This window comes from Onychostoma macrolepis, chromosome 12 (assembly GCF_012432095.1).
Source record: "Onychostoma macrolepis isolate SWU-2019 chromosome 12, ASM1243209v1, whole genome shotgun sequence".
NCBI classification, from domain to species: domain Eukaryota; kingdom Metazoa; phylum Chordata; class Actinopteri; order Cypriniformes; family Cyprinidae; genus Onychostoma; species Onychostoma macrolepis.
Window position 1 is genome coordinate 18,740,763 of NC_081166.1, and position 26,004 is coordinate 18,766,766.

The window sequence follows — 26,004 nt, forward strand, 5'->3', positions numbered from 1 at the left end:
AGGCAAAAAAAATAACTCGCGCCATAGCCTGTTTCATTTCGAAAGGCCTGCGCTCTTACAGCGTCATTGAAAATGACGGGTTTCGGTACATGTTGCGCACAATTGAGCCTCGGTATAGCATATCATCCCGTCGACTGTTTACTGAGAAAACGGTACCTCAGCTATACCAAGAGACAAAGAATAAGATTGCAGAAGCCTTGAAGACAGCAACAAGAGTAGCTCTGATGTGCGATGCGTGGACATCACGAGCAACTCAGTCGTTTGTCACCTTCACCGCTCACTTCATCGCGGATGACTGGCAGCTCGTGTCTCGCGTTCTGCAAACATGAGTTATGAATGAAAACCACACAGCTGCAAATATTAATGAGTTGTTTCAGGCCACCAAGCTGGTAATCGTTACAGATAATGCTGCTAACATGATTGCTGCTACACAGCTGGGCAACTTTGCACACATTAGGTGTTTCGCTCATACCATCAACCTTGCGGCACAGCGAGCTCTGAAGCTACCATCTGTAACCCGACTGCTGGGGAGGATTCGGAAAATCACAGCACCACTGCAAATCATACCCTTATGGAGAAAGAGAAACTTCTGGGGCTGCCACCCCACAAACTGAAGACAGATGTTGCTACTAGATGGAACAGCGCGTTTGATATGGTAGACCGTTTCCTTGAGCAGCAACCTGCCATTTGTGCACTCTTCTCTCTCCTCAGGTGAGAAAATGCGGAGTGGACATCTGCACACTAAATGAAGTGGACGTCACTAATGCAGAACAACTGACAATGGCCCTCAAGCCAATCAAAGATGCAACCAACATAATGTCAGAGGACAGCACACCAACATTGTCACTAATAGCTCCACTGCACGCACAGCTACTCCATGACACTCAAGCAGGAATTTGTGATGATGCACAAATTGTTTGTGAAGTCAAACAGGCTATCCATGAAGATCTGGCCAAGAGGTATGCAACTGAGGTAAAGAAGGATTTTCTCCTAAAAGCATCATCCCTTCACCCCAGATTTAAAGCGCTCCCTTTCCTCTCAGAAGATGAACAAGTTGTCATACGCTCCAAAGTGATTACTGAGGCTGCAGCACTTGAGGTACATTATAAATATACATATTTTAAATATAAATATGTGCAATAATAATAATAATATTTTATTATATTACAATTGTTTAATAACTTAAAACACAGATTTCATGTGGATTTCATAGAATGACACATTTCAGAAAAAAGGACAATGAATACGAAGTTGAAACACTAATATTTTTTTTTTTTTTGTGTATATTTTTTCAATCCAGGCTGACCAGGAGGACCCTACTAATGAGCCCGAGAGTCCAGATAACGGCTTAGATGAAGGCCCTGCCCCAAAAAGAACATCTGCTCTCTTAAATCTATTGGGCAAGACATTTAATAGTGACAAAGTCGTCCCTAGATCTGCCAATATCAGAGCTGAGGAGGAGATGAGGAAATATCTGGACGATCCAGTTAGGTTCATCAACAATAACCCCATCAACTTCGGTCAGAAATCTTGGTGTAATCTTTAGAATTAAATCAAAGACTGCTCGATCTTGCAGGTTCGCACTATACAACATCAGAAAGATCAGGCCCTTTCTGACAGAGCATGCTGCACAACTTATTGTCCAGGCCCTTGTCATTTCTAGGCTGGACTATTGCAATGCTCTTCTGGCTGGACTTCCGTCAAACACAGTCAAACCTCTACAAATGTTTCAGAATGCAGCGGCACGACTGGTCTTCAACGAGCCCAAAAGAGCCCATGTTACACCTCTCTTTATCTCCCTGCACTGGCTACCAGTCGCGGCTCGCATCAAGTTCAAGACACTGATGCTTGCATATAGAACAACCACTGGCTCAGCACCCGTTTACTTGCACTCTCTATTAACAAACTACATCCCCTCCAGAAATCTGAGATCTGCTAGTGAGCGACGCCTCGTGGTACCATCACAGAGAGGCGCAAAATCACTCTCCAGAACATTCTCGTTCATCATTCCTGTGCTGGTGGAATGATCTTCCCACCCCTATCCGGAATGCTGGATCCCTGTCAATCTTCAAGCAACAACTGAAAACTCATCTCTTTCGACGGCACTTGACTTCATCCTAAACAAAAAAAAAATAATAATTTTTTTTACTTATTCCTTCCTTTGGTAGTTTGTATTTATTTGAACAATGCCTGAGACTTGGTGTTGCAAGCACTTCGTCTGTCTGATTGCCTCTTCAAGATGAATCGCTTTATGTATTCCCCAATTGTAAGTCGCTTTGGATAAAAGCGTCTGCAAAATGACTAAATGTAAAAAAAAATGACTAAATGTTTCCCCACTATCTCTCTCAGAAAACTCCCTTGCTGGTGGAGGTCGCATGAGACTGTCTTTCCTCTCCTGGCCAAGTTGGCTAAGCATTACCTATGTATCCCTGGAACTAGTGTTCCAGCAGAAAGAGTTTTCTCCACTGCCGGGGACATAGTAACTGCACAGAGAAGCACACTTTCTGCGGAACATGTAGACCAGCTGCTTTTTCTGCAAAAGAACTTAGTTCTTCCAGTTATTAGAGAAAAAGTAAGTTACTAAGTTCAGAGGTCAAGATGCACTTTAAAGTGAAGCTGCTACTTTAACAAATGCATTCAAAACTGGATTTAGATTTGTGAATGTTCTGATATTTATTAATGCTGTTTGTTCTAAAAGCACTTTAAATCTGAATCCAGCAGGTGTTTTTTTTTTTTAATGCATTTACAATAACAAGTTATTGTTACTGTTGCACATTGTATATACATTTAGCAACTTTATTTAATTTAATTTGTGCATTCACCACCTTATTTTTGTAAAAATATTTAGTCTTTTTTATTTTTATACTAAGTTCTATACTAAGTTTAATGTGCAAGAAAAGGAAACAAAATACATTTCAGGTTTTTGATGCAGTGGTATTTTTCTTTCTTTAGGACTGTCCATCACAGTCAAATAGGAACAAAAAAAGTAACACTAAACCACAAACTGGAATAAAATATAAATAAATAATATATATATCAAGTCGAAATTTGATTCAAATTGGATAATCGTTTTTGAATCGAGAATCGATTTTGAATCATGAATCGAAAAAAATTGTGAATCGATTTTTAATCGAATTGTGACCCCAAGAATCGATACGAATCGAATCGAGAGATTCCAAAAGATTCCCACCCCTAATATAAATGGTTTATAATTTTGCAGGTTATTACCCCCTTATTCCCCAAACGTTGCATATTGTTCCCTTATACCTACGAGTAGGTACTGTGGAGGTACTCTATAGTTACAAATAGGTACGCTGTAAATTCTGTTTAATTACGCGGTACATTGCGGGTTGTAATCTAAAGCATTACCCACAACTCTATTTATGCTGCATACTGTAACAGACATTGACTTGCGAGATGTTTCCTGTTTCCCAAAAGGAGGTTTTTGTAACAGTGTTTTGAATTGATCTCACTAGTGTTCTCTAGTCAGGAAATAGTCAGTGTATTTGTCAGGTTTGTGTGTCATCTGAGGCCAAAGATTAGATTCTGACTAAAGAGAATATATTTCTGACTAAAATGTTTGACTTTGACCTGGAAGTTTGAAGTTTGCACAAGTTGGTGTGTAGTTTTGAGATTGTGTTTATAGTTGTGAGAAAATGGTGAATTGTTTCATGAATTGTGTGTTAGCAATCGAGAAAAACTGTAAAATGAATCCCAAGCCGTTTCTTGTTGTCTGCATGAAACATTAGCATATTGCCTGGCCACTTGTTGCGCGCGCAGACAACTTGAACCCCCTCCCTCAAACACTGACGCTGAGCTCTGCACTGTGAAGGTAAATCCGTTTTTTTTTTTTTTGTTTACTGCAAAAGGACGAGGCTGTGAAGAATCAATGGTTAAAGTTAATTTTTACAGCAATACCACAGCAGTATAGCCCCAACCTGCGGTTCCCGGATGTGCAACGCTGAATTTTCTGCCGAATTTTAACCACTGAATTTGTGGCAGCGAATTTGGAAAGGGAAATAAAATGACCGAAATTTGCCTGTCGAATATTATACATCGTATTTTTGAACAGATTGAATATTTTGGAAGTGAATTCTGGAAGGTGAATATGAATTATTTTAATTATGAAAATGTGTGTGAAATATTTTGAATTGAAATATTCACAGCTTAAATAAACAACTATGTTAAATTTCAGGACCTAAAAATGCAAGCCCTGGAAATACAAGGCATTAAAATGCAAGCACTGTTAATTGCACTGCATGATTTGTGGAATTCAGCATGCTTTATGTTTCAAAAACTATTGTCATTATTCTGCTTCCATAGCAACAACTCTTCCTTTTCTTGCAGTGCAACATGTCCAGGCCCCCTTTGTTGCATGTTCTAAGGGGTGGGGTTTATGTAAATTTCAGAGATTGTGATGTCACCAACCTGGGAGGTAGCTTGTTGTAATCCCTACGAGCCGTAACTGCATTAAACTGATAATTTTAAAAGACATTGAACTTACAGCGTTGTAACTTTGCAGATATTGTTTATGCTCAAACAGCAACATTACACACTAACTAAAGTTAAAAAAGCGAAATCACAATCAACCACCCCTTTATGACAATCAGTCTGTAAATTTAGTGATTTAAAGGTCACCAACCACATTCCTATTTACAATCAATCTATTAGCACATGAAGGCAGCATCAGTAAAAACAGGCAGAGACCATGGTAACAAAATATGACGCGCTTACTTTGTCTGGAGCTGAAATTCAAGACACGCACAAAGCATTGGTATTGATCCCTCTTTCAGAATCAGCTTTTGCGAAAAATCAGCTTTGAAATGACCCTCGTTTGTGAGACAGTCCGGCATAAAATGATTGACACAATCATATAGGACTTTACAGATTTTTTTCCCGGACATTTCCATCGAAAATGAAACTTAACCACAGTGTCCTCAGCAGCTCAGATGGAGGGAGTCTATGGAGATGATCAGTCTATAATTTTAATGGTAGGTTTATTTGAACAGTGAGAGACAGTATAACAACAACAACAACAACAACAAAAATCCAGAAAAACGCATTTCAAAAAAGTTATAAATTGATTTGTATTTTAATGAGTGAAATAAGTATTTGATCCCCTATCAATCAGCAAGATTTATGGCTCCCAGGTGTCTTTTATACAGGTAAGGAACTCTTTAAGAGAGTGCTCCTAATCTCAGCTTGTTACCTGTATAAAAGACACCTGTCCACAGAAGCAATCAATCAATCAATCAATCAGATTCCAAACTCTCCACCATGGCCAAGACCAAAGAGATGTCCAAGGATGTTAGGTAAAAGATTGTACATGGAGGTGGACAACTGCACCGCATCAAAGGGACGATGGACGGGGCCATGTACCGTCAGGCCCAGGGCATTGAAGCCAGCCAGTGCATTGAAAATGGGTCGTGGATGGGTATTCCAGCATGACAATGACCCAAAACACACAGCCAAGGCAACAAAGGAGTGGCTCAAGAAGAAGCACATTAAGAGTGGCCTAGCCAGTCTCCAGACCTTAATCCCATAGAAAATCTGTGGAGGGAGCTGAAGGTTCGAGTTGCCAAACGTCAGCCTCAAAACCTTAGTGACTTGGAGAGGATCTGCAAAGAGGAGTGGGACAAAATCCCTCCTGAGATGTGTGCAAACCTGGTGGCCAACTACAAGAAATGTCTGACCTCTGTGATTGCCAACAAGGGTTTTGCCACCAAGTACTAAGTCATGTTTTGCGAAGTGGTCAAATACTTATTTGACTCATTAAAATGCAAATCAATTTATAACTTTTTTGAAATGCATTTTTCTGGATTTATTTGTTGTTATTCTGTCTCTCACTGTTCAAATAAACCTACCATTAATATTATAGACTGATCATTTCTTTGTCAGTGGGCAAATGTACAAAATCAGCAGCATCTTTTTTTTTTCCCCAATGTATGTTCATTTGTGCGTCCCAAAACACAAACCTTCTAATGCCTCTTTGGGACTGACAAGCAGCTACAGCAAGAAAACAGTAATGACAGACTGCTGCTTCTCACTCAGGGCTTTGTCTATGCTAATAGGGCAGAGAGCGTCACAAATGGGCAGGGATTTCTCCCTATGATGACGTGTACGTAGGGAGAATCATCATTGTATAATAGGTCCCCTTTAAGTGTATGGTCAACTAATCATTATAGGGTGAATTTTAGTATTAACAATATTTTTGATACTAGAATTACTACTACTACTACTACTAATAATAATAATAATTTCATGAAAATGACTTATGTAGAGAAGAAGAAAAAAAAAAAACATTCTCTTGTTGTCTCATTTTTAATTCTTCAGCAGTCCCTAAAGCCCAGTTCTTTCATATATTGCATGTTGATGATTACGAATCAGGCTCTCTGCAGGATTTTTAAGCTCAAATTTAAGACTTTTTAAGCCCTGCACAAATAAAATTAATACCATATAAATGGGGTAGGGCAATGTCTACAGTAACTCTAGCATATTAAACTGTAACATGACTATACAAAGCATGATACATTTCACATTTCAGCCTTTAAACCATTTTTAAGAAAATGGATGAGTCAAAAGTATTCGTTATTATATTAATTTCAACAATTATCAATAAATTATTAGATTAATTAAAGGGGTCAGCAGATTCTTCACTTTACAAGTTAAATGTGTGTTGGAAGTGTGTGTACACATCCATCCTATAATGATAAAAATCCACCCAGTGTTTTTTTTTTAAATCCCTATTTTAAAATCCCCTTTCTCAAATCAGGCTGTTCTGAGATTCCTGTCAGAATGACGTAGTTCTGTACAAGCCACTCCCACGATAGTTGATTGACAAGGCCGTCTTACCTTACACCCGCCCTGAGTGAGCTGTCATAAGTCGGCCATTGTGTAGACTCCGGTGCCGGGGAAAACAAGAATGTCTCCGATTAAGCGATTGAAGTGTTGTAATAATAAACATAGCAGTCATCATTTACTCCCAACATCTGAGCTGCTGAACACGCAAAGGATTAACGGTACTTTCGTTTTGAAGGGAATCCGCCGATCCCCGATCTGCCTAAATGTGTCTATGTTTGCGCGAATCATTCGTGATCCAGCTTCATCTAGAAGAAGTGAGTATAAGGGTTTTTTATGAATCTTTGCAAATCACCTTTCCTAATAACGTGCTAGTTAGCCAGTTTCATGGCTAAAGTAAACAGTACTGCTCGTTACCCCAGGGAAGAGAGGGGCAGGGTCAGCAAAGCTCATTGTTTATTAGATCCTGTACCCACTAAACTACTGAAAGAGTTGTTACCTGTAGCAGAAGAACCGCTTCTCAATATTATTAACTCATCGTTATCTTTAGGTCACGTCCCAAAACCATTCAAGCTGGCGGTTATTAAGCCTCTTATTAAGAAACCACAACTAGATTCTAGTGAACTGGCAAATTACAGACCCATTTCAAATCTGCCGTTTATGTCTAAAATTTTAGAAAAAGTTGTGTCTGCTCAATTGTGCTGCTTCTTGCAAAAAAAATGATCTCTATGAAGAATTTCAGTCAGGTTTCAGGCCTCACCATAGCACAGAAACTGCACTTGTTAAAATTACAAATGACTTGCTTCTTGCGTCAGACCAAGGCTGCACCTCATTGCTAGTTTTACTTGATCTTAGTGCTGCGTTCGACACTATAGACCATGACATACTCATAGATCAATTACAAAACTATACGGGTATTCAAGGGCAGGCTTTAAGATGGTTCAGATCCTACCTATCCGATCGCTACCACTTTGTTTTTTTAAACGGGGAGTCATCTCAACTACCACAAGGATCTGTCCTAGGTCCTCTGCTATTTTCAATATACATGTTGCCCCTTGGTGATATTATTAGAAAATACGGGATTAGTTATCATTGTTATGCTGATGATACTCAACTATATATTTCAACAAGACCAGATGAAACTTCTGAACTATCTAAGCTAATAGATTGTGTTAAAAATGTAAAAGATTGGATGACCAATAATTTCCTCCTATTCAATTTGGATAAGACCGAGATATTACTTATTGGTCCAAAAAAACAGTACTCAGAATCTCTTAGATTACAATTTGCAAATAGACAGATGTACTGTTATGTCCTCTAAAGTCAAAAATCTGGGTGTTATATTAGACAGCGACTTGTCCTTTGAAAATCATATTTCCCATGTTACAAAAACAGCATTCTTCCATCTTAAAAACATTGCCAAGCTTCGAAACATGCTACCTGTTTCAGATGCAGAAAAGCTAGTTCATGCATTCATGACCTCTAGACTGGACTATTGTAATGCACTGCTAGCTGGTTGTCCTGCATCTTCAATAAACAAGCTACAGATAGTCCAAAATGCAGCGGCTAGAGTCCTTACCAGGTCAAGAAAATATGATCATATTACCCCAATTTTACAGTCTCTGCACTGGCTACCTATTAAGTTCCGGATCAATTACAAAATATTATTACTTGCCTATAAGGCACTAAATGGTTTATCTCCTGCGTACCTAACTAGTCTTCTACCACGCTACAATCCAACTCGCTCCCTAAGGTCGCAAAATTCTGGACTTTTGGTAGTACCTAGGATAGCAAAGTCCACTAAAGGAGGTAGAGCTTTCTCACATTTGGCACCCAAACTCTGGAATAGCCTTCCTGATAACGTTCGGGGTTCAGACACACTCTCTCTGTTTAAATCTAGATTAAAGACACATCTCTTTAGCCAAGCATTCACATAATGCATTTTATAATCTTGTACTGCATTTATATCTGATCAAATGTACATTATAATTCTTTAGATTGGGTTGAACAAATCATTTTTGCTTGAATAGAATAGCAGCTACGCTAATTATGTCTCTATCTGTTTCTCTGATTCTGCCTCGGGATTAACATCCCGTGGTAACTAGGAATTACTGAAGCGTCAGTCTGGATCCAACCCTTAACAAGATCCGAGATGACCAAACACCTGAGAAGAGATGATGGGAACACCTCAGAGGACCACGGAGGATGCCAACCCTCAGACAACAAATAATTACCAAGTTAAGTCTGTCATAACTTAAATATATTGGGTTTCTTCTGTGTGTATGTGTATATGTATATTTATATATGTGCATGTGTGCATATGTGTATGCATATGTATAGTAGAAACTTAATTTCCTGTAAAGCTGCTTTGCAACGATTGTATTGTAAAAAGCGCTATACAAATAAACTTGAATTGAATTGAATTAGCATTTAAAGCAACATGGGCTAGTATGGCTTGCTAAAGACAGAGCTGATTTTGACATGGTAAAAAAGGTGTTTTTTTACACTGTCATTGAGAAATTTTAAGTAAAGCATGTTATAGACTTTTCATTAAGGCCCTAAAGAATCATATTAACTTGTGGAAAATGGGCATCCGATGACCCCTTTAAATAACATATAAATGCATTTTACTGTTTAGATTTTTATAATGCATTATCTTCTTATCGATCCACCAGTTCACATTTACAGCTCTGCGTGTTTGCTGGGTAAAAACATGGGTTGATTTTGCATTGGTCTGAACAAAAAACGTGCAGCAATCATGTTTATTTATTGAATTCATAGCCTTTTGAAGTTTAATCGTCACATTAAGTCATATCGTAATTCTGGTCTTTCTGTCACCAAATTTAAGACCTCTTGAAATCATAATTAACAATTTCTTGTACAGTTCGATACAACTCAATTTAAAGAGGTCATATGACATTGCTAAAAATAACATTATTTTGTGTATTTGGTGTAATGCAAAGTGTTTATGCAGTTTAAGGTTAAAAAAAAACATTATTTTCCACATCCTGTACATTATTGTTGCTCCTCTATGCCCCGCCTTTCTGAAAGGCGCCGATTTTTACAGAGCTCATCGTTCTGAGAAGCGAGGCGTGCTCTGATTGGCCAGCTATCCAGTGCGTTGTGATTAGCCGAATACCTCAAGCATGAGATGGAAATGTTACGCCCCTTACCGTATTGTGATGTTGTGTCCCGGGGCGACGACACAAAAACAATGAAGCCCATTACAAACGTGGCATTTGTTGCATCCAGTGGGGACATAATTACTGATTATAATGATTTATACTGTCTTTTTACGCGTTGCGTTGCATCGCATCGCACCGCGTAAACATTACCATGTCTGCATTTGTGATCGGAGAAACGACAAACAACAAGCGCTACTCTACACAGCTCAAAACTCGTGTTTGAATAGTCAGTGGCAAATTCTGAGAGTAAAATAAAGTATCTTATGAATTAAAATGGTGACCCCCTTTTTCTTGATTTAAAGTGGATGAAATAAATATTTTGTAAAATGGGGATACACGATTGTCTGTTCATATGAGTCTAAAGCCCTATTCGGACGGGACTAGTTTTACAGGGGGTCGTTAGAGAAATGTGTGTTTCACAGACGTACTTGGTGATTTTAATCCCGTCCGAATCTGCCATGTCTGTGTTTTTCTCACACAACCTCTGTAATAATTCCAGAGCAAATTACCTACTGTTTTTCAGCAAACTCAGTGATCCTCTGAGAAAACTAATCTCGTCCGAATGCGATGTCTGTGATTGCCGGTGAGATTTTTTTTCACAACGCGTTTTCTTGTGTGGTTTGGGCAACGAGAATTACCGTAGACGCTCTTACCGCGCGCATGTTTGATATATGCCTCCCGGCAAGGAAAAAATAAGTAAATATATTAAAAACAATAATAAAATCAAGAGTCAGATCACGTAAACCATTCAGACTGGCTATTGTAATATCTGCGTCAGGTAAAATTACTCGCGTTCATTTCTGCACTCAATTACATAATGTTTTAATTACATATGCACCTTCATGAAAATTAAACACGGGTTTACTACAAATAAATAACTAAAGTAAAACTAAAGCAACCACACATTAACATGGTTTTGTTATGCTAGCCATATAGCTTCACCGTGGTATTTGTAGTAAAACTGTTATACTAATGGTGATCAATCCAAATGACACGCAATGCACGCATACAGAGCGCATGACCTCTGAAACGCCCAGATGTACAAAACAGACCCTCCAACCTCTGTAATAACCACAGAGATGCTATGGAAGTCAATGGCTACCGGTTTGGTTACCAACATTCTTCAAAATAGTGGGTGTTCACGCACATGTCTCAGCCACATCACAAAACATGATCTTTCTAACTAGGAGCAATTATAGAGCATAATTCTAATTTAAGGCATTTGCACAGTTGCCAGGGCAATGATAATAAATTCATGTGAACTATATGGAACAAACCATAAAGTGAAGGGCTGCTCTCTTCCCACCCAGTCACAGACTGTAATTAGAGTGTACAGTGAAGCTCAGAGAAACCCCCCAATCTGAACTACAAATAGAATGGCCCTGTAATGACTGTCAGTGCTGCGGCCAGTAAACCTGGAGCCTGTTTAGACAGCCATAAATAGGAGGTGTATTTACCGGGAGGGGCTCTTACAGTTCCTGAGCACAGAAAACAAGACATCACTTATAATCTACACACCTACTGCTTCATAAAAACCTTATTTTTAACATTTTCACACTCAGAACACTACACAGAAATTCTTCTGACAAATAAACACACTATTTGCTGAGTATTTCAACTCACAGGACTGCTGACTTTTGGCTTTGTTGGTGGCCTTGTTGGATTCACACCAGACAGTGACTCCATCATTCATCAGCTTTAGCATGCGCTTCCTCTTCCAGCGTGGAGAACGCACCTTCGTCATAGAGGACCCCTGCAGCATCCTCTTCACATCATCATCATCCTGGACACCTGCAGAGTTCATTAATAAGTCTGATGATTGTGGCACTCTAAAAATAATTTGCATTTGAGCCAGCATTTATTCAGAGCAGATGAATTAAATCAAAACAAGTCTGCATATTCACAAATTAGCATGTAACCATAATAACACCTAATATGAGTGAAAGCAAAAAGAATTTCACCACATTTTTACCAATGTTTTGTGTGGCTTAAAAACAGCAATTAGTCAATGGCTCAAAATCCAGCAAAAAGAAAGAAAGAAAGAAAGAAAAATTTAACTGCATACATTTTGTATAAAAAAGGACCACTGTCTTTGTGTCCTTGTGCTGTTGTCCAAAAAAGGACAACAGCACAAGTTACAATATTTTAAAAGTTTGCAATCTAATAAAAACACCATTGCAGCTTCAACAATACAGTGTATCTATTATAGCAATGTTTAAAGCTTGCTCAAAAGTCCATATCTGCTTAGCTCTGGTATAAGACAGTTCCTTTCAGGCAAAGGGACAACAATTTGAGACATTGTAGTACATATGTATGTATATATTCTGGATATATTCTTATATATAAGCCAAGGACAAAGAACAACCCATAAATGTCATAAAAAGAGCCATTTTCATGACCAAATGATCAGTGAAATGAGAATTGCCCATGTGGTAGAGCCCACACAAATATGTATAACTGTGTGTGTAAAACCTAAATAATAATAATAATAATGTCTTACCCATTTTTATTAGGGGATTGTCTGGTTTAAGTTGGGACGTCCCGGCTTCATTCTTTCTCAACATGACACAGTAGGTCCTCTTGCGTCTTAAACTGGAGAGTTTACGTGGATAAATACACGGATGGTTGTCTAGATAGTGCGTGCTGTACTGACTCTGATACAGCTCCATTTGAATATATGTCAGGAAACAGAATAGACACTGCCCCTGTCTAATGAGCTCATGAATGTTAAAGAGCTACTACTGTTATATGACATAACATTTTCTTCGGGGTTTTTTTTTTTTTTCAGTCTACGATGTACAAAAATTCTAACCTACATAAATATAACGATAGAAACGGATGCCGTTTAAAAGCGTATAAACGCATATTTAGATGCCCAGTGCAGATATTGTCCTATCTGTGCTCTAGAACTGAATTATTTTAAACAACGATGTATATTTATAAAAGCGTTTAAATGGGATTAGACATAGGCATGAAGAAAAATTAAATAAAAATACAGCGACTATATATTCAGTTCAAAACGTAAATACACCGACAATTTATAACAAACGGGTTGATCAAGGCTGGACTACATCATGAATTCTTACCATACACGGCGCTGTGTTGACGATCATGTGCTGAGATTAGGATTAACAAAATGTCTCCCTCTAGCGATCTCAATTTAAAAAAAAAACCCTGAATCTGCAATTTAACGTTTGTATTAACGTTTTGCCAGCTATTGAAGACTGATGCATAAAACCTTTTATTTAAATGAAATCAGTTTTTCAGAATATATGTTTGCTTTACAGTGTAGCCCCTCACTGCAGAACAAAGATCCAGAGGGCGGGGTTGGATCCGCATCTAGGGGGTGGAGATTGGTAGGTTTAGGGGTGGAGATGGGTGGGTTTAGGGATCAGGGGTGGAGACGGGTAGGTTTAGGTATATGCAGAGCCATAGAGAGACTCTCTCTATGGCTCTGGGTATATGTAAGGTCGGAGGAGTTGGATCTGGATCCAACCTCACCCCCTGGATCTTGTGTTCTGCAGTGATAGTGTGCAAGCTAAATGCACCAGTAGTGAGAAACACCATTGAAAGATGTTTAAAGGCAAACACTTAAAAATAAATATTTTCTCACAAAGCTATACTCATTTTAAAAAATAAATAAATAATAATAATCACATCATTTTCTTTCAAATTAACTTGTAATTAATTGTCAAATGTTTTTACATGTTTATTTAGACTATGTAAAACTGCATTTTTGTATGCTGAACTATTATTATTATTATTATTATTATTATATCTCAAATTTCCTCAGCTTCTTTCTCCAATTTTTGTTGTTGTTGTTGTTTGGGACAGAGACCAATCATCGCCCTAATACTCCGTCACGTGACTGAACCAGGAAGTGAACCCCTAGCCGAAATTCTAAGAGGTGAAAGATCCCTTTTTTCTTTTTTTTTTAGAAGACTGTTATCGAACTCACTGATTGTACAAGGTGCACCGCTTTGATGAAATGTGATCGCTCGTTATATTGTCTTATTACAGTTATATATTAGTGTTCGGCTGTAATGGAGTACATGGCAGGTGAGTTGAACCTCGCTTACTCTGCTTGACCACTGGCTAATAATCTGAAATCAGAGAGGACATAAAATCTAAGACTCCTGGAAGACTAATGATAATAATTATAATGATTAAGTATGTGTGTGAGGGGTGGGGGCTTTGGGGGTACAAGTAATCAGAGAGCACACTTACTTCCGATACTTGATTTTTAAATGACAGAATGACACATTTGTCACCAGTGAATATAATTCACAGGTTGTCCAGTTAATGAACATTCGGCTGCAGGAGCGTGGGAAAAATAGACACCATATGCCAGCTCTTACAATGTCAGAGATCGAGGACTGTCAAAGACGCTTTCAGGCGGCTGTCGACGTCATTCAAAGCCTACCCAAAAATGGTAGCTTTGCTCAGCATTGACAAAAATTACATTATCGATGAATGAAATGATCACTGTTATGTATAACATCATCCTGTTGTAGCAGATATAAAATTTGCACAGCTTGTCATTGCAAGCATTTATGTAAAATATAAATATAAATCTACCTCATCACACTGATTTGCATAATTTACAGCCGCTCATGACACCTGGGGTAAATTTAAATTGCATTTGCACAGGTTCCTACAGACCCTCTTATGAAGTGATGCTGCGGTTTTATGGTCTATACAAACAGGCAGTCTGTGGCCCATGTACAGCATCACGGCCCGGATTCTGGGACCCTGTAGGCCGTTACAAATGGTAAAGCTTTTAACCAGTTATAAATAGCATATTCAGTGCTATAATGTGCTCTATAACTAAAGTTCAAGTGATGGTTTTCAGAACGCTCAGAACATTTAAAGGACTGTTTTAACGTCAAGGCATGTTTCACTGGTCTTGTGTCACTGGTCTTGTGTCAGGGATGCTTGGAACCAGCTTGGAGACATGAGTCAGGAGAATGCCATGGCTGCTTATGTGAATGAAATGAAGAAAGTTGCACAAGAGGTGGGATAGCTTCAATAATACCAGATACATTTATAAAACAACTTTAGGGGGGAAAAAATATATATATATTGGAAAATATTTGTGTTCAGAGCTGCCAAGCAAATTATTAGTTGTTTCCATATTAATTTGTTGTCATGTATTATTTACAGGTCATAGACACCATGCAAATCAATGAGAAGACTGCATCCTTTTTCCACTATTTTGAACCACTCTATCATGTCATTCATGATATGCCCAGACCTCCAGAGGCACTTTTATCTCTCAGATCAGGTGTGCATTTATTTATTTTGGTAAAATACTGTATGTTCTATGCGATATATCTATGATTTTGGTGTGCATTTTAAAGATGTAAATTCCAAAGAGGCAACTGATGGTTGGGCGGATCATGAACTGGAGAGGGCAACTCAAGAACCAGCTCTTCAACTGGAGGACACAGGGATGGTCCCTGAAAGTGAACGTCAAGCTGAGAGCACAGGTAGTGGAATAATTATCTATAAATGAGGGATCCTAAATATTTTTCAGCCCACCAAAACACATTTTTACAATGGAAAATTTGGGTTTTAAGCTTGTACAAACAAATACTTGCAATTTTACTCTGATAATTTACTTTTTTTTTTGTCTTTGAATTATATTGGAACCTACTGTGGCTGAAATGCACCAGTTATCACTATCCAGACATGTCTGACCCAATTTGTTTTTTAAACATTTCATAGATGCATAAGTAATAAATGATAGCAAGATTGTGTGCACTATATTTCTTCTCTTTCGTTGCCAAATATGTGTGTAGAGACACCTGAGGTTCAGGGGCCGACTAGTGACTCAGAAAGTGAAATCTTCTGTGACTCATTGGAACAGCTGGACACTGTTAAGGTCTAAATTGACTAAATCTAATTCAAATTTGTGTGACAATCTATGTCCCGCATTTTGTACACTTTATTTTTTTTGTGCACTTACAGCCTGCTGCAATGCCAGATGGTAATGCCAGATCCCAGAATGACCTTGCACACATTGAGACCTCTGGAATCCAGGAGAATTATTACAGCCCTCTCTCTCAGGTGACTCAGATCGGTGCTGGACATGGTGGTGAGGGGGCAGAAGATAGGCATGGTCCTTCCAAGAGGAGGAGAACCACCGGGAGAGAGGGGATGCAGCAGGGCTGGAGGGACCCCTCCGGTACGTTTAATCTGGATTTTTAATCACACATTATAAACCTAAACCCCTTTTTGGCTTCTTGTGTCACTATTACAAGTGAAACCATGTAACAATATTTTGGTACATTTTATAAAATTGTTTAAAATATACACATGCATGGATTCCTATATTTACATAACCTTTTAAGAGTTTGGGGTCAGTAAAGTGAAGTCACTGAAGTGCCTTGAAACCATTTATCTATAATAGAGAACTGGATTGCTCATAACGTTATAAATAGTGAAGCCACTGCCATTGGTGGTCTTAACCAATAAGCGAGGTAAGCGACAGCTTAGGACTCCAGGGACTCAGGGAGCCCCATCTGATATTTGCAAAACATATTTTGCAAACGCTCCAGTGCATATTTGTGTTTGCACTCTGGAGAGTATCAAAAGTTTCTATTTACTCCGTGTTTTTGCAGTGTTGAGCAGTGTAGCCAATAACAGACATATCTGTTGATATCTTAAATGTAATGGCCAATCAGAGGTATTTAAGTTAGAATCTACTTACCACTTGAAATGCCGTAGTTTATGTAGTGTATGTTTATTTCTGAGTTCTGTGTGCTCACAAATCCTTTCATGTGTAATAAAGAAAGTGTAGACACTACAGTATGTAAAGAAAAGATTCAGTCTGCATTGCAGAGAGCCTCATTGCTTATAATGGAACTTCGTAAGATTGCAATGAACTGACGTGAGTGACAGCTTTTAGTGATTATAAAGGGAGCCCTCTTTGAACACTTTATAGGCTATATATAATCCATTCATAATTTTAATAAAAGCCTTGTTTTTTATGCTGCCAAGAGAACCAAAGGGCACATACACGCTACAATGTTTTGGGAATGACATCCGCATACAAATGCATTCACTCTCAAAATTGCAATAGAAGAGACAAAGATATATGTCAAACTAGATATGCATTATAGGGCTAGAGCACCCTCACTAATTTCAAAAGCGTCCTCAGTGTTTTAATTCTGGAATTGGGCCTGCTGGTAAATGCCAAATAATTCATTATAAATAACATAATGATTACAAATAACAAGATGATTAAATGTTTAGTTTTAAATTAATAAATTAGTTGTAAATGAAATAATTTAAATTATTAATACACAGAAAAGAACAACTGAGTTAGATGGCTCATAGCTTACTATACATTATTTGTTCACCTGACAACTGATTGTCTCATAACAGAGACTTCACCTCAGAGAAGAAAGTATACACATACTTTTAAGTTTATAAGCCTCTTGTTTCGTGTCATAATTTTATTCATTTTGATTGAACTGCCATGCACTCGCATGAATGTACACAAGTTCAACAACCAAAAATTTTTGCCGAATAATAGATTGAATTTTTTATTTGTTTCTCGGCAAAACCTACTGTATGGCTTCAGAACACTTGGAATTCAGTTGCATGGGATTATTTTATGATTCAAATATGACCACCCACAGCCTAGAGCAATGAGCGCACCTGACAACAGAATGGTGCAGCAGGTGCAGTTCACAAAGCAGTATATGTGCCATCCGAGGACCAGCTTTTGGTCAGTAGAGTGTTCAGTGTCAAAATGGGAAAAGCTGCTGATTTATCGGAGTTTGATAAGGGACAAGTTGTGATGGCAAGGCGCCTCGGAACTTCAATCGTGGAAACGGCGTGCCTTGTGGGTTGTTCACATTCTGCTGTAGTGAGTATGTGAGTATATCAAAAGTGGTGCACGAATGGCCAAACGATGAACCACTGTCCAGCCGCGTGTCTTCCGCAGCTTATTGATGCCAGTGGGGAGCTGAGACTGTCGCGCAATGTGCACAGCAATAGCAGGGCCACAGTGCAACAAATCACTAGCAGCTGGACCGTGGATGATTGGAAGAAATTAGCCTGGTCTGATGAATCAAGATTCCACGTGCATCACGTCGATGGACGAGCGCAGATATGCCGATTACCACCAGACGCCATGGTACCTGGATGCACTGTTGGGTGGACACAGGCCGGTGGCAGCAGTGTGATGCTGTGGGTGATGTCTTCTTTGGACACTTTAGACCCCATTATCCCAATTATCTCTGACAGCTATCAGGTATCTGAACATTGTTGCAGACCAATTGTGCACCCATTCAATGCAACTGTGTTCCTTGCTGATGATGGCCATAAGCAACAGAATGATGTGCCATGCCAGAATTGTCAAGGAGTGGTTTGAGGAACATGGTTAATTTCTGTTAATGCCTTGGCCTCCAATTCACCTGGCATGAAACCAATCGAAATGTGGGTTTGTGCTACATCATCACCACCCTGAAATGTAAGGGAACTGGAGGACCTGCTGCTGAAATGATGGTACCAGATACCTCAGGAGACTATAGCCACCTCGTCTAATCAATACCTCACTTGCTGTTTTATGGGCTAAAGGAGGTCCTGCAGGTTATTAGGTGGTACCAGGGGCGGCGTGGGGTGTGTTAGGATGATTCCAAGGTCCCAACGCGATTTCTACCGAGTAAATGGCCATAGAAATGCCATAGAATTTGTGCTGCCTTAAGTCAGAATGTTGTTCAATCAGGAAGTAAAAGCGTTATTTCCAAGCATTTATACTGGTACTCTGAGAAAGATGATGTATGAATTTTGCTTTGAAGTTTAATACAACATTTGAATCAATTTCTGCTAAAAGGTATGTGTACGTTAAAAGTACCATTCTGGCAGCGAGAACAATCCTGAACTAAATGAAGATAAATGTCTTGGCGTATGATGTGTTTATTGAACCAATCAGATAAGAGTAAATGGAGAGTCAGCGAGAGCCTCATTTGATTGGCTACAAGAAGAAGGTAGACCCGCCCTTGCCTCGCCCTTTGCAAAACTCAGTTAGTGAGAGAATCGTGCCAAAACTGTAAGCGCAGATTAAAGAAAGACCGAGTTGAACATATCGGATTATTTTGGGACCTTTTTGCCCTACTTACACAAGAAGTCATTTTAGACATTTGTAACATTTTGTTGTTTTTACACATACAGATTGGTTCTACGCAGTCAATCTGTTTTGCAGTTCTTTAAACTGTTGTTTTTGGTTGTAAATAACCGATCACAGTCTTGCAGTGCTTTTGACCGTATTTTGGTGAAAAAAAAACGTGCCAAAAGTGTAAGCACGGAAAAATGGAAGTCAGAAGAATGCAGATCATATTTATTTTGCATTAGCATGATGCTGCAGTTTCACAATACACGAATTACACTTACATGTAATTATAACAGTAAAATGCTGCAATTAATTTTTTCTTGCGTCTGGAACAGGATTTACACCTTTACAAAGCTTCTCTTGCGCATGCAAATTTAATTTACGCTTACAGTCTTGTGTACACTTCCACAACTCTTACCCTGCACATGCAAATCTTTATGGCATCATATTACCTTCATACACTTGATCCTTCAGAAATCATTCTAATATGCTGATTTGTTATATACTCAAGAAATGAAATTACCTTCAGGTCTGAAACAGAATTCACTCAAAATATCTTAATCATCACATTATTAGTGCAAACAGACCAGGGTGATCTCAAAAGTGTGGATGGTATCCCCTGTATTGAAACCAAAAAAACTTACGTATGCATATGTTTTTGTTCCAGGTTATATGGCTGCCCGCAATGCTAGGTGGGCGGAGCAGCTTGCCTCAGGTGCTGGTTCAGGGCAAGGGGGCAGAGACGATTCTAAGGGTGGGCCTGACAGGTTACAGAACAGCCAGGTGCAGCAGCAGATTATTCTAGCCTTACAGCAACTCAGAGAGGACATGCAGAGCGTCATGCAACGACTAGAGGTGGTTGAAGACCTTGCAACTGCAAATGTAAGGAAGCTGAATAAAATAAAAGCCAAAAAAATGCATGTTATTTGTCAAAACTGAGCAGTATAAGGAATAGAGACAAAATGCTGCATGGTTTCAGTTTGCAAATATTAATTTAAATTTAAATTTAAAGATTTAAGAATTGAAGACATAGCAGAAGTACAAACAATGTGATCTCCAGAAAGATTAGCCATAGATGTTATAATGGCATATCTTTAAATGTCATACATTATTTTTTTTAATTTGTTCTGTAAAATATTTTCTTCATTCATCTTGTATTGTTTCCACCAGTAATGATTTTGATAAGTAAATAAAAATTGACGTGTCTTTTATTTTTATCTGTATATTTGTTTTAAGGCTCAAAGTTCACAGCGGAGATTCCATTTACACTTGACAGCTGCAGAAACTGAGGTAAAACTTGTGACAGACTTAGTATGAATGTCAAGACTCAACTGCTGCTTGTCACCGTTCAATCATATGCTGTGTATTTTGATCAAATATGCGTAGAAAAGAGAATTCTTTAATATTTTAATTTCTGTTTTACAGGAGAAATGGCGGCCATTTGACATCTCTGGACGTACATTACTGTTGTTGTTAGTGTGGCCTTTTGTGACTCAGGCACTGATGTTTCTACTGAGACGGAGGAAGAGAAATATTAATGTGTGCTTATGAATTTACTGTACTGAGTTCAAATGAATGTAGAAGTCACAATGATAACTAATTAATTGTGACCTAGCGTTCAGTGCTTCAAATGTAGCACTTTGTTAGCATGAGGTGAAGAGAGGAAATGTTCTAATCTCATATCTCTGAAATCTGACGATTTAATCTTGCATGAACAAGATGAATGCAGTTCTTACAGACATCCTGGAGTTAATTATTTAATTTAATGTCCATGATGTGTTCCATTGTAATTCTGGTTAAACGTAGCCATGTGCAGAGACTTTGTCAGTAATGTATAATATACATACTATCGTATTTTGAAAATACGTCATGTTTATTAGTATCTCTGTGCTGATGGTTGAAATTGACCTTGTAAATGCCAGCACCACAACAAAGGATTACAGTCCTGCTGATCTTACTTGTAGGATGTTGCAGGATGCCAGGCACTTTGTAGAACTGACTAAAAAAAAATGTATGCAATCAAAAAAAGCCTTAAATAACTACAGGGGCCTTCACACGGGGAACATGCACAAGCTATCACTCTGATATGAGAAAAAGAACCAGCAACAGCATATTCTGACTATGTTCTATAATGAAAGAATACACATAAACAAAACAAATGGATTTAATATAATGGTCATCCACTTGTTACTTTTATTAAATATGCAATTTTAAAGCAGTTGTTCACAGACAGAACTTATTTGCTGGGCTGTTTACTTTGTGTAACTGCAACGAATTTGTTTGAATGAGTATAGATTCATTTAGTAATATCTAGGGGAGTAAATTAAACCAAATCCATCTCTTCAGGAACAACTATCGTTTCATATTAGATGCATTCATCTAGGTAAAACTCACGTACAGACCCATCGACTCGGTGGAATTAAACCAAGTATCGGGACTCATCGATTCTTTCTGTGATTGCTGTCGTCCACAAAAACACAATCATGATATCACCAGTTCTTTCTGGCCCTTAAAAGTCTGTGTTTTGCAAATGCCTTCAGTAATTATATGACCATTTTTAGCACTACTGATTTAGATGGCAAGTTGAGTGCTATGCTATGTTAGGAATTATGCTTTTACTCTTTGTCGACAAAACGGCAGTCTTTAAGAATACGAATGTTAAAAACTTAATGTAAAAAAAATGATATCGAACAGGCCGTGTGTTTTGTTTTGTTTCGCATTGGTTCGTTTAGAGGCAGCAAGCTAACTTCCCTAGCACGACTTAATTTCTGGGCGAGCCAGGCAACGGGTTTTAATTTTTCAAGCATTTCCATTTATAAATGAGAAGAGACGCTGCATTGCTGTCTTCTAAAACGACTTATCTGAAAATAGCGTGAAGGCGTAACGTTAAACCTAATAATTTCTCTAATACAAGAAAGCTTTGTCAACTAGCTTGTCACTAAATCCAACTATCCAAAATATCTAGCAGAGACTGCAGGAAATTCCGAGTATTTAAATGCCTATGTGAAATACATGTAAAATGGTTTACATGGCTAGTTTTAACCAGTTTGCTTGTGCTATCTTATTCACCTTAATCTAGACTCCATTATCCAGGTAGCTGGCTAGCGAACAATCAGGTTGCTAACAATCGCTTCTCCGTTTAATCGTTTGAGCTCAATGCAAGAAACAACCTAAGGACGTGTTTTGTTTTTTTACTTTATGTTGCGACATTTCACTTTAACAAGGGAAAACAGTTCAGTCGTTATAAACTGCAAGTTCGTCATCATCATGGATAAAAACGTTACAATTCACTTTCCACGAAGAACATACTGCTTGAAACAAGAACTACTTTTTGCTTGAGGGGTGATCAATCCTCACAAGGGCTCAGGGTGTGTGTTTAAATGTTAGGGTAGAGATGCAAAGTAACCAAACGCGATATTGTATACTACAACCTGTGCTTTGTAAATATATTGCGGCATCAACATAATTTTTAGAGTTATTTCTTTGTAAATAGGTGAACGTTTAATGCATCGTAGTATGGGGCGGATGTTTCTACCTGCTTCGGCCATGCTTGGTAGCGTCCACTAGCGACCGGGACAGCTTTCTTTTTGATTGACAATGAAAACTACCAATCAGAATGCTTCGATTAGACAGTGCGTGCACAAAAAACTTTTTATCCAGTGAAAATTGCGAGTGGGCGTAGCCAGCTCGGGACCGAAAACAGTCGTTGGATTGTGGGTAATGGAGGTTTTACGGCAGAGATTGTTGTGTGCAAATGCCTAGCGGGACTTCAAGTCCCACAAAGCAGGAAAAAACTGGAGGACTGGCCGCATGCGCCTTTACGTGGGGGAGGTAATAAATTCAGAAGCCCCAGTCTTCTCCGTATCAGAAGCGAATTGGAGTTTGTATTGGAGGGAAATGTTCTCGTACCCGTCAAGAAACCAAGTCAATAGTAGACGGAACAGAAAGAGTTCACATTAACAGTCTTAGATAGCATAATAACTCAAACACGAGATTGGAGTTGAACGGTGAGGTAACTCAAATTTAACTTATTGCGAGTTTGTTAATGCTGTTTCTTATGTTAAAATGTTCGTTCACTTTTGAAAAAGCATTTCCCTTTCCCCTTAGTGTTTGGTGAATTGTTTTAAATGACAGCGGTCAGGAACCTGATTTCTATTCATACCTCAATTTAGAAGGGTGTCCCTCATCTCACTGATCACAAACTTGTATCTCCTTCAGGTGGGAGTGTACAGTTATGGAGCTTATTAAAGAAGAAGCTGCACTGGAGGATGACAGCAGAGGGCAGCAGAGGGATGGTCTGACAAGTGTCGTCTCCTCGAAACAAGTGCAAAGAAACCAGCTGGAGATCTGTCCGAGTTTGGTGTCTGGAGATGCACGTCCTATGTGCCGCGGCCGGGATAGGAGTGATCCGGAGCCCGAGGCTGGTGACGCAGCAAGTGACGACGGCTTTCCTGCGGACGAAACAAATAAGAGTGACTCTGGTTGCACGGCAGTAAACACCGAGGGGCTGTCAGATGGCCGCCAGGGCAAGAAGAAACACCGGCGGCGACCCTCCAAGAAGAAGCGCCGCTGGAAGCCTTACTTCAAATTAACCTGGGAGGAGAAAAAAGAGCTAGATGAACGCGAGACCGCCCGTGCATCGCGGGTGCGCGCTGAGATGTTCGCCAAAGGTCTGCCCGTTGCCCCATACAACACCACCCAGTTCCTGATGGAGGAGCACGACCGTGAAGAACCTGACCTCAACACGGAGCTTGGCGGCAGAAAATCCGGGGCGATCCGCTCCGATGACACAGCCAGCGAAGATGAGAATTTCGAGGGCGAAGATGAAGACGAGGAAGAGGGCGGCGGCGGCGGAGGCAGCGACGGTATGGGCAGACCCGGGCACGCAGGCGGAGAGTTTTTGCAGAGAGACTTTTCTGAGACCTATGAGCGGTACCACGTCGAGACTCTCCAAAATATGTCTAAACAAGAACTGGTTAGGGAATACCTGGAGCTGGAGAAGTGTATGTCACGGTTAGAGGAGGAGAACAACTGGCTTCGCCACGTCCGGAGAAACCCCGAGTCCCCAGCAGACGGCACCGGCGTTCAGCGCGTGCGGGAACTGGAGATTGAGGTGGAGAGACTGAGAGCCGAGAATAACGAGTTGTTACTCAAAACCCCTAAAAGTAAAGGGCCAGGACTCAACCAGTCGCAGTCGTGCTGAATCAATGTTTTATTTCTGTTGTACGTCAAATCGTTGCACTGTCTTATTGTAAACAGCATCTCTGTGGTAGCTAATGACGTTACCTTCTCAGCCTTTGCCATCTGAAGGTTTTTTTTTGTTTGTTGTTGTTTGTTTTTTTTTTGACGGATAATTTTATTAATCTTCTATGCGGTCCCACATATTTGGTCAGTTCACACAATAATATACGTTCGTGATTTGTACAATTTAAATTGATAAAACAAATAGCCTACAATGTTATGTAAAAAATTAAAGAACGATCAGAGACTACTCTTAAGTTTCCTTGAGTATTTGCCATAACCTCACAAATTACATCTCCGCTAATTTCAGTTTTGTCAATTTACCATAATCACTGAATATTTAAACTTGCATTTCATTTAAAAACCGCAAACATGGAGCGCTTCAGATTCATATTTGTTGGCGCACATCCTTCAGTGTGTTAATGCATGACAAGACAGTATGTTGTAAACCGTGGAAAACCGTTAATGGTGTTTTGCTCAAATATATCGTTGATTAAATTATTTCATATTTTAGTTCTAATTTCATGTCTTTATGTTGCCTGTTATATTCTCTGTCTTTGCATTATAAATATCCAAAACCTAATTTTGAGGAGTCATTTTCAATTTTCCCGCAACCAGTTATCAAAAACACTTTTCAAGTGAACTTGCAAAAGTTTTTTGCATAGACCTAAAATGACTAATCTATTTAAAACCTTTAAATATCTAATAAGTAAATGTGATGTATAAGTATGGAAAATCTGCTAAATGATTAATTTAATTTTGTCAGAATATTGTTTTAATGTAGAAAAGGAAATCAGTATGACCAAGAGATTCAGAAGGACAAAATATTTTGTAAGCAAATATGAACAAATGCAGTCGGGTTCCAGCCCCTTCAGGATTTGGATCCCTGTGTTAATATGAAATTTCTACTACACTTTCTGACTCACCTCTAAGATGTATCACTGGCTTTCTGACTTTTACAAAAATCCTGTAATGATTAATGACTGCAAAGTTATAGAAAATCTTTGATCAGAGGGTTTGATATGGTATTTTATCAAAGACCGTTCATGTAGTTTTTACAGAACCTACCTGTGTTGCATTTAGTGTAAAACACTGATCAAAGTATGATCTATTATAACATCGCTAAATAGACATTCTAACCTACAGAGGCTAAAATTTCATATGTGCTGATAAACCCAAATTCTTTTAATATTGTGTAGGTCTTGCAGTTTTCCTGCACACATGCACACCACACAGAAAGAAGATATTATTTATATAACAGCACAAAGGTAAACCAGTATACAGACTTTTGCACTATATAAAAAAAGAAAATTCTTAATACTATATATTCTATCATATTTAGCATTTGAACACAGAGGATAATTAGCAAGGCTTTGTATTTGTGACAAAAGTTGGTCCACACATTCACCCGTACACTGTATGTATAAAAAAAAAAAAAAGGAGAGTATGACATTCAGTATACATTAAATCGGGATTATATCACAAGGGGATATGAAGTTTACAAACGCGCTTCCTGGTCACAAAAGATGAACTCTGAAAAAGTGTCAAAATGGCATTTTTTTTGTTTGTTTGAATTTTATTATAAAGTGTACAGGACTTGAAAGCTGAGACTGTTTCTTATCAGAAGTAAAGTACAAACCTATTTGCGATTATTGGATG

General features: G+C 38.7%; 3 protein-coding genes across 10 annotated transcripts in view; 2 read left to right on the forward strand and 1 right to left on the reverse strand.

The window, feature by feature from the left end:
- The window catches only part of plcd3b (phospholipase C, delta 3b), a 96,278-nt gene extending 83,036 nt beyond the window's left edge, over positions 1 to 13,242 (reverse strand). The window contains exons 1-3 of one of the 2 annotated variants that reach the window (XM_058793491.1): positions 13,070 to 13,242; positions 12,484 to 12,575; positions 11,607 to 11,774 (exon numbers count right to left, since the gene is read on the reverse strand). In XM_058793491.1, coding sequence (XP_058649474.1) covers positions 11,607 to 11,774; positions 12,484 to 12,547 — 232 coding nt within the window. In that variant the 5' untranslated portion in view covers positions 12,548 to 12,575; positions 13,070 to 13,242. Of the gene's footprint in view, positions 1 to 11,606; positions 11,775 to 12,483 lie in introns of both variants that reach the window. The other variant, XM_058793490.1, reaches the window with a different exon arrangement.
- A 571-nt stretch (positions 13,243 to 13,813) lies between these two features.
- On the forward strand, positions 13,814 to 22,624 carry acbd4 (acyl-CoA binding domain containing 4). 6 transcript variants are annotated; one of them, XM_058794139.1, is made up of 12 exons: positions 13,814 to 13,890; positions 14,004 to 14,042; positions 14,274 to 14,415; positions 14,634 to 14,754; positions 14,913 to 14,997; positions 15,147 to 15,267; positions 15,344 to 15,472; positions 15,785 to 15,867; positions 15,954 to 16,170; positions 19,772 to 19,986; positions 20,341 to 20,394; positions 20,530 to 22,624. In XM_058794139.1, the coding sequence occupies exons 3-12, from the start codon at positions 14,286 to 14,288 to the stop codon at positions 20,653 to 20,655; spliced, it is 1,281 nt and encodes a 426-aa protein (XP_058650122.1). In that variant the 5' UTR covers positions 13,814 to 13,890; positions 14,004 to 14,042; positions 14,274 to 14,285; the 3' UTR covers positions 20,656 to 22,624. The 6 variants fall into 6 exon arrangements, with proteins under 6 accessions (XP_058650122.1, XP_058650121.1, XP_058650123.1 ...); XM_058794138.1 differs by having other exon boundaries at positions 13,839 to 14,042; XM_058794140.1 differs by having other exon boundaries at positions 13,839 to 14,042; positions 15,359 to 15,472.
- Positions 22,625 to 22,965: 341 nt separating this feature from the next.
- Positions 22,966 to 24,928, forward strand: hexim1 (HEXIM P-TEFb complex subunit 1). Of its 2 annotated transcripts, none has more exons than XM_058794146.1 (2): positions 22,966 to 23,111; positions 23,323 to 24,928. In XM_058794146.1, the coding sequence occupies exon 2, from the start codon at positions 23,339 to 23,341 to the stop codon at positions 24,305 to 24,307; it is 969 nt and encodes a 322-aa protein (XP_058650129.1). In that variant the 5' UTR covers positions 22,966 to 23,111; positions 23,323 to 23,338; the 3' UTR covers positions 24,308 to 24,928. The 2 variants fall into 2 exon arrangements, with proteins under 2 accessions (XP_058650129.1, XP_058650128.1); XM_058794145.1 differs by having other exon boundaries at positions 22,970 to 23,116.
- The last annotated feature ends 1,076 nt before the right edge of the window (positions 24,929 to 26,004 follow it).

Bases quoted from the DNA above. Each gene is read 5' to 3' on its own strand.
- acbd4 (XM_058794139.1), top strand. From the start codon at position 14,286: ATGAACATTCGGCTGCAGGAGCGTGGGAAAAATAGACACCATATGCCA. The intron at 14,998-15,146 runs GTGGGATAGCTT...TATTATTTACAG, and splicing joins TGAAGAAAGTTGCACAAGAG to GTCATAGACACCATGCAAAT. The intron at 15,473-15,784 runs GTAGTGGAATAA...ATATGTGTGTAG, and splicing joins ACGTCAAGCTGAGAGCACAG to AGACACCTGAGGTTCAGGGG.
- hexim1 (XM_058794146.1), top strand. From the start codon at position 23,339: ATGGAGCTTATTAAAGAAGAAGCTGCACTGGAGGATGACAGCAGAGGG.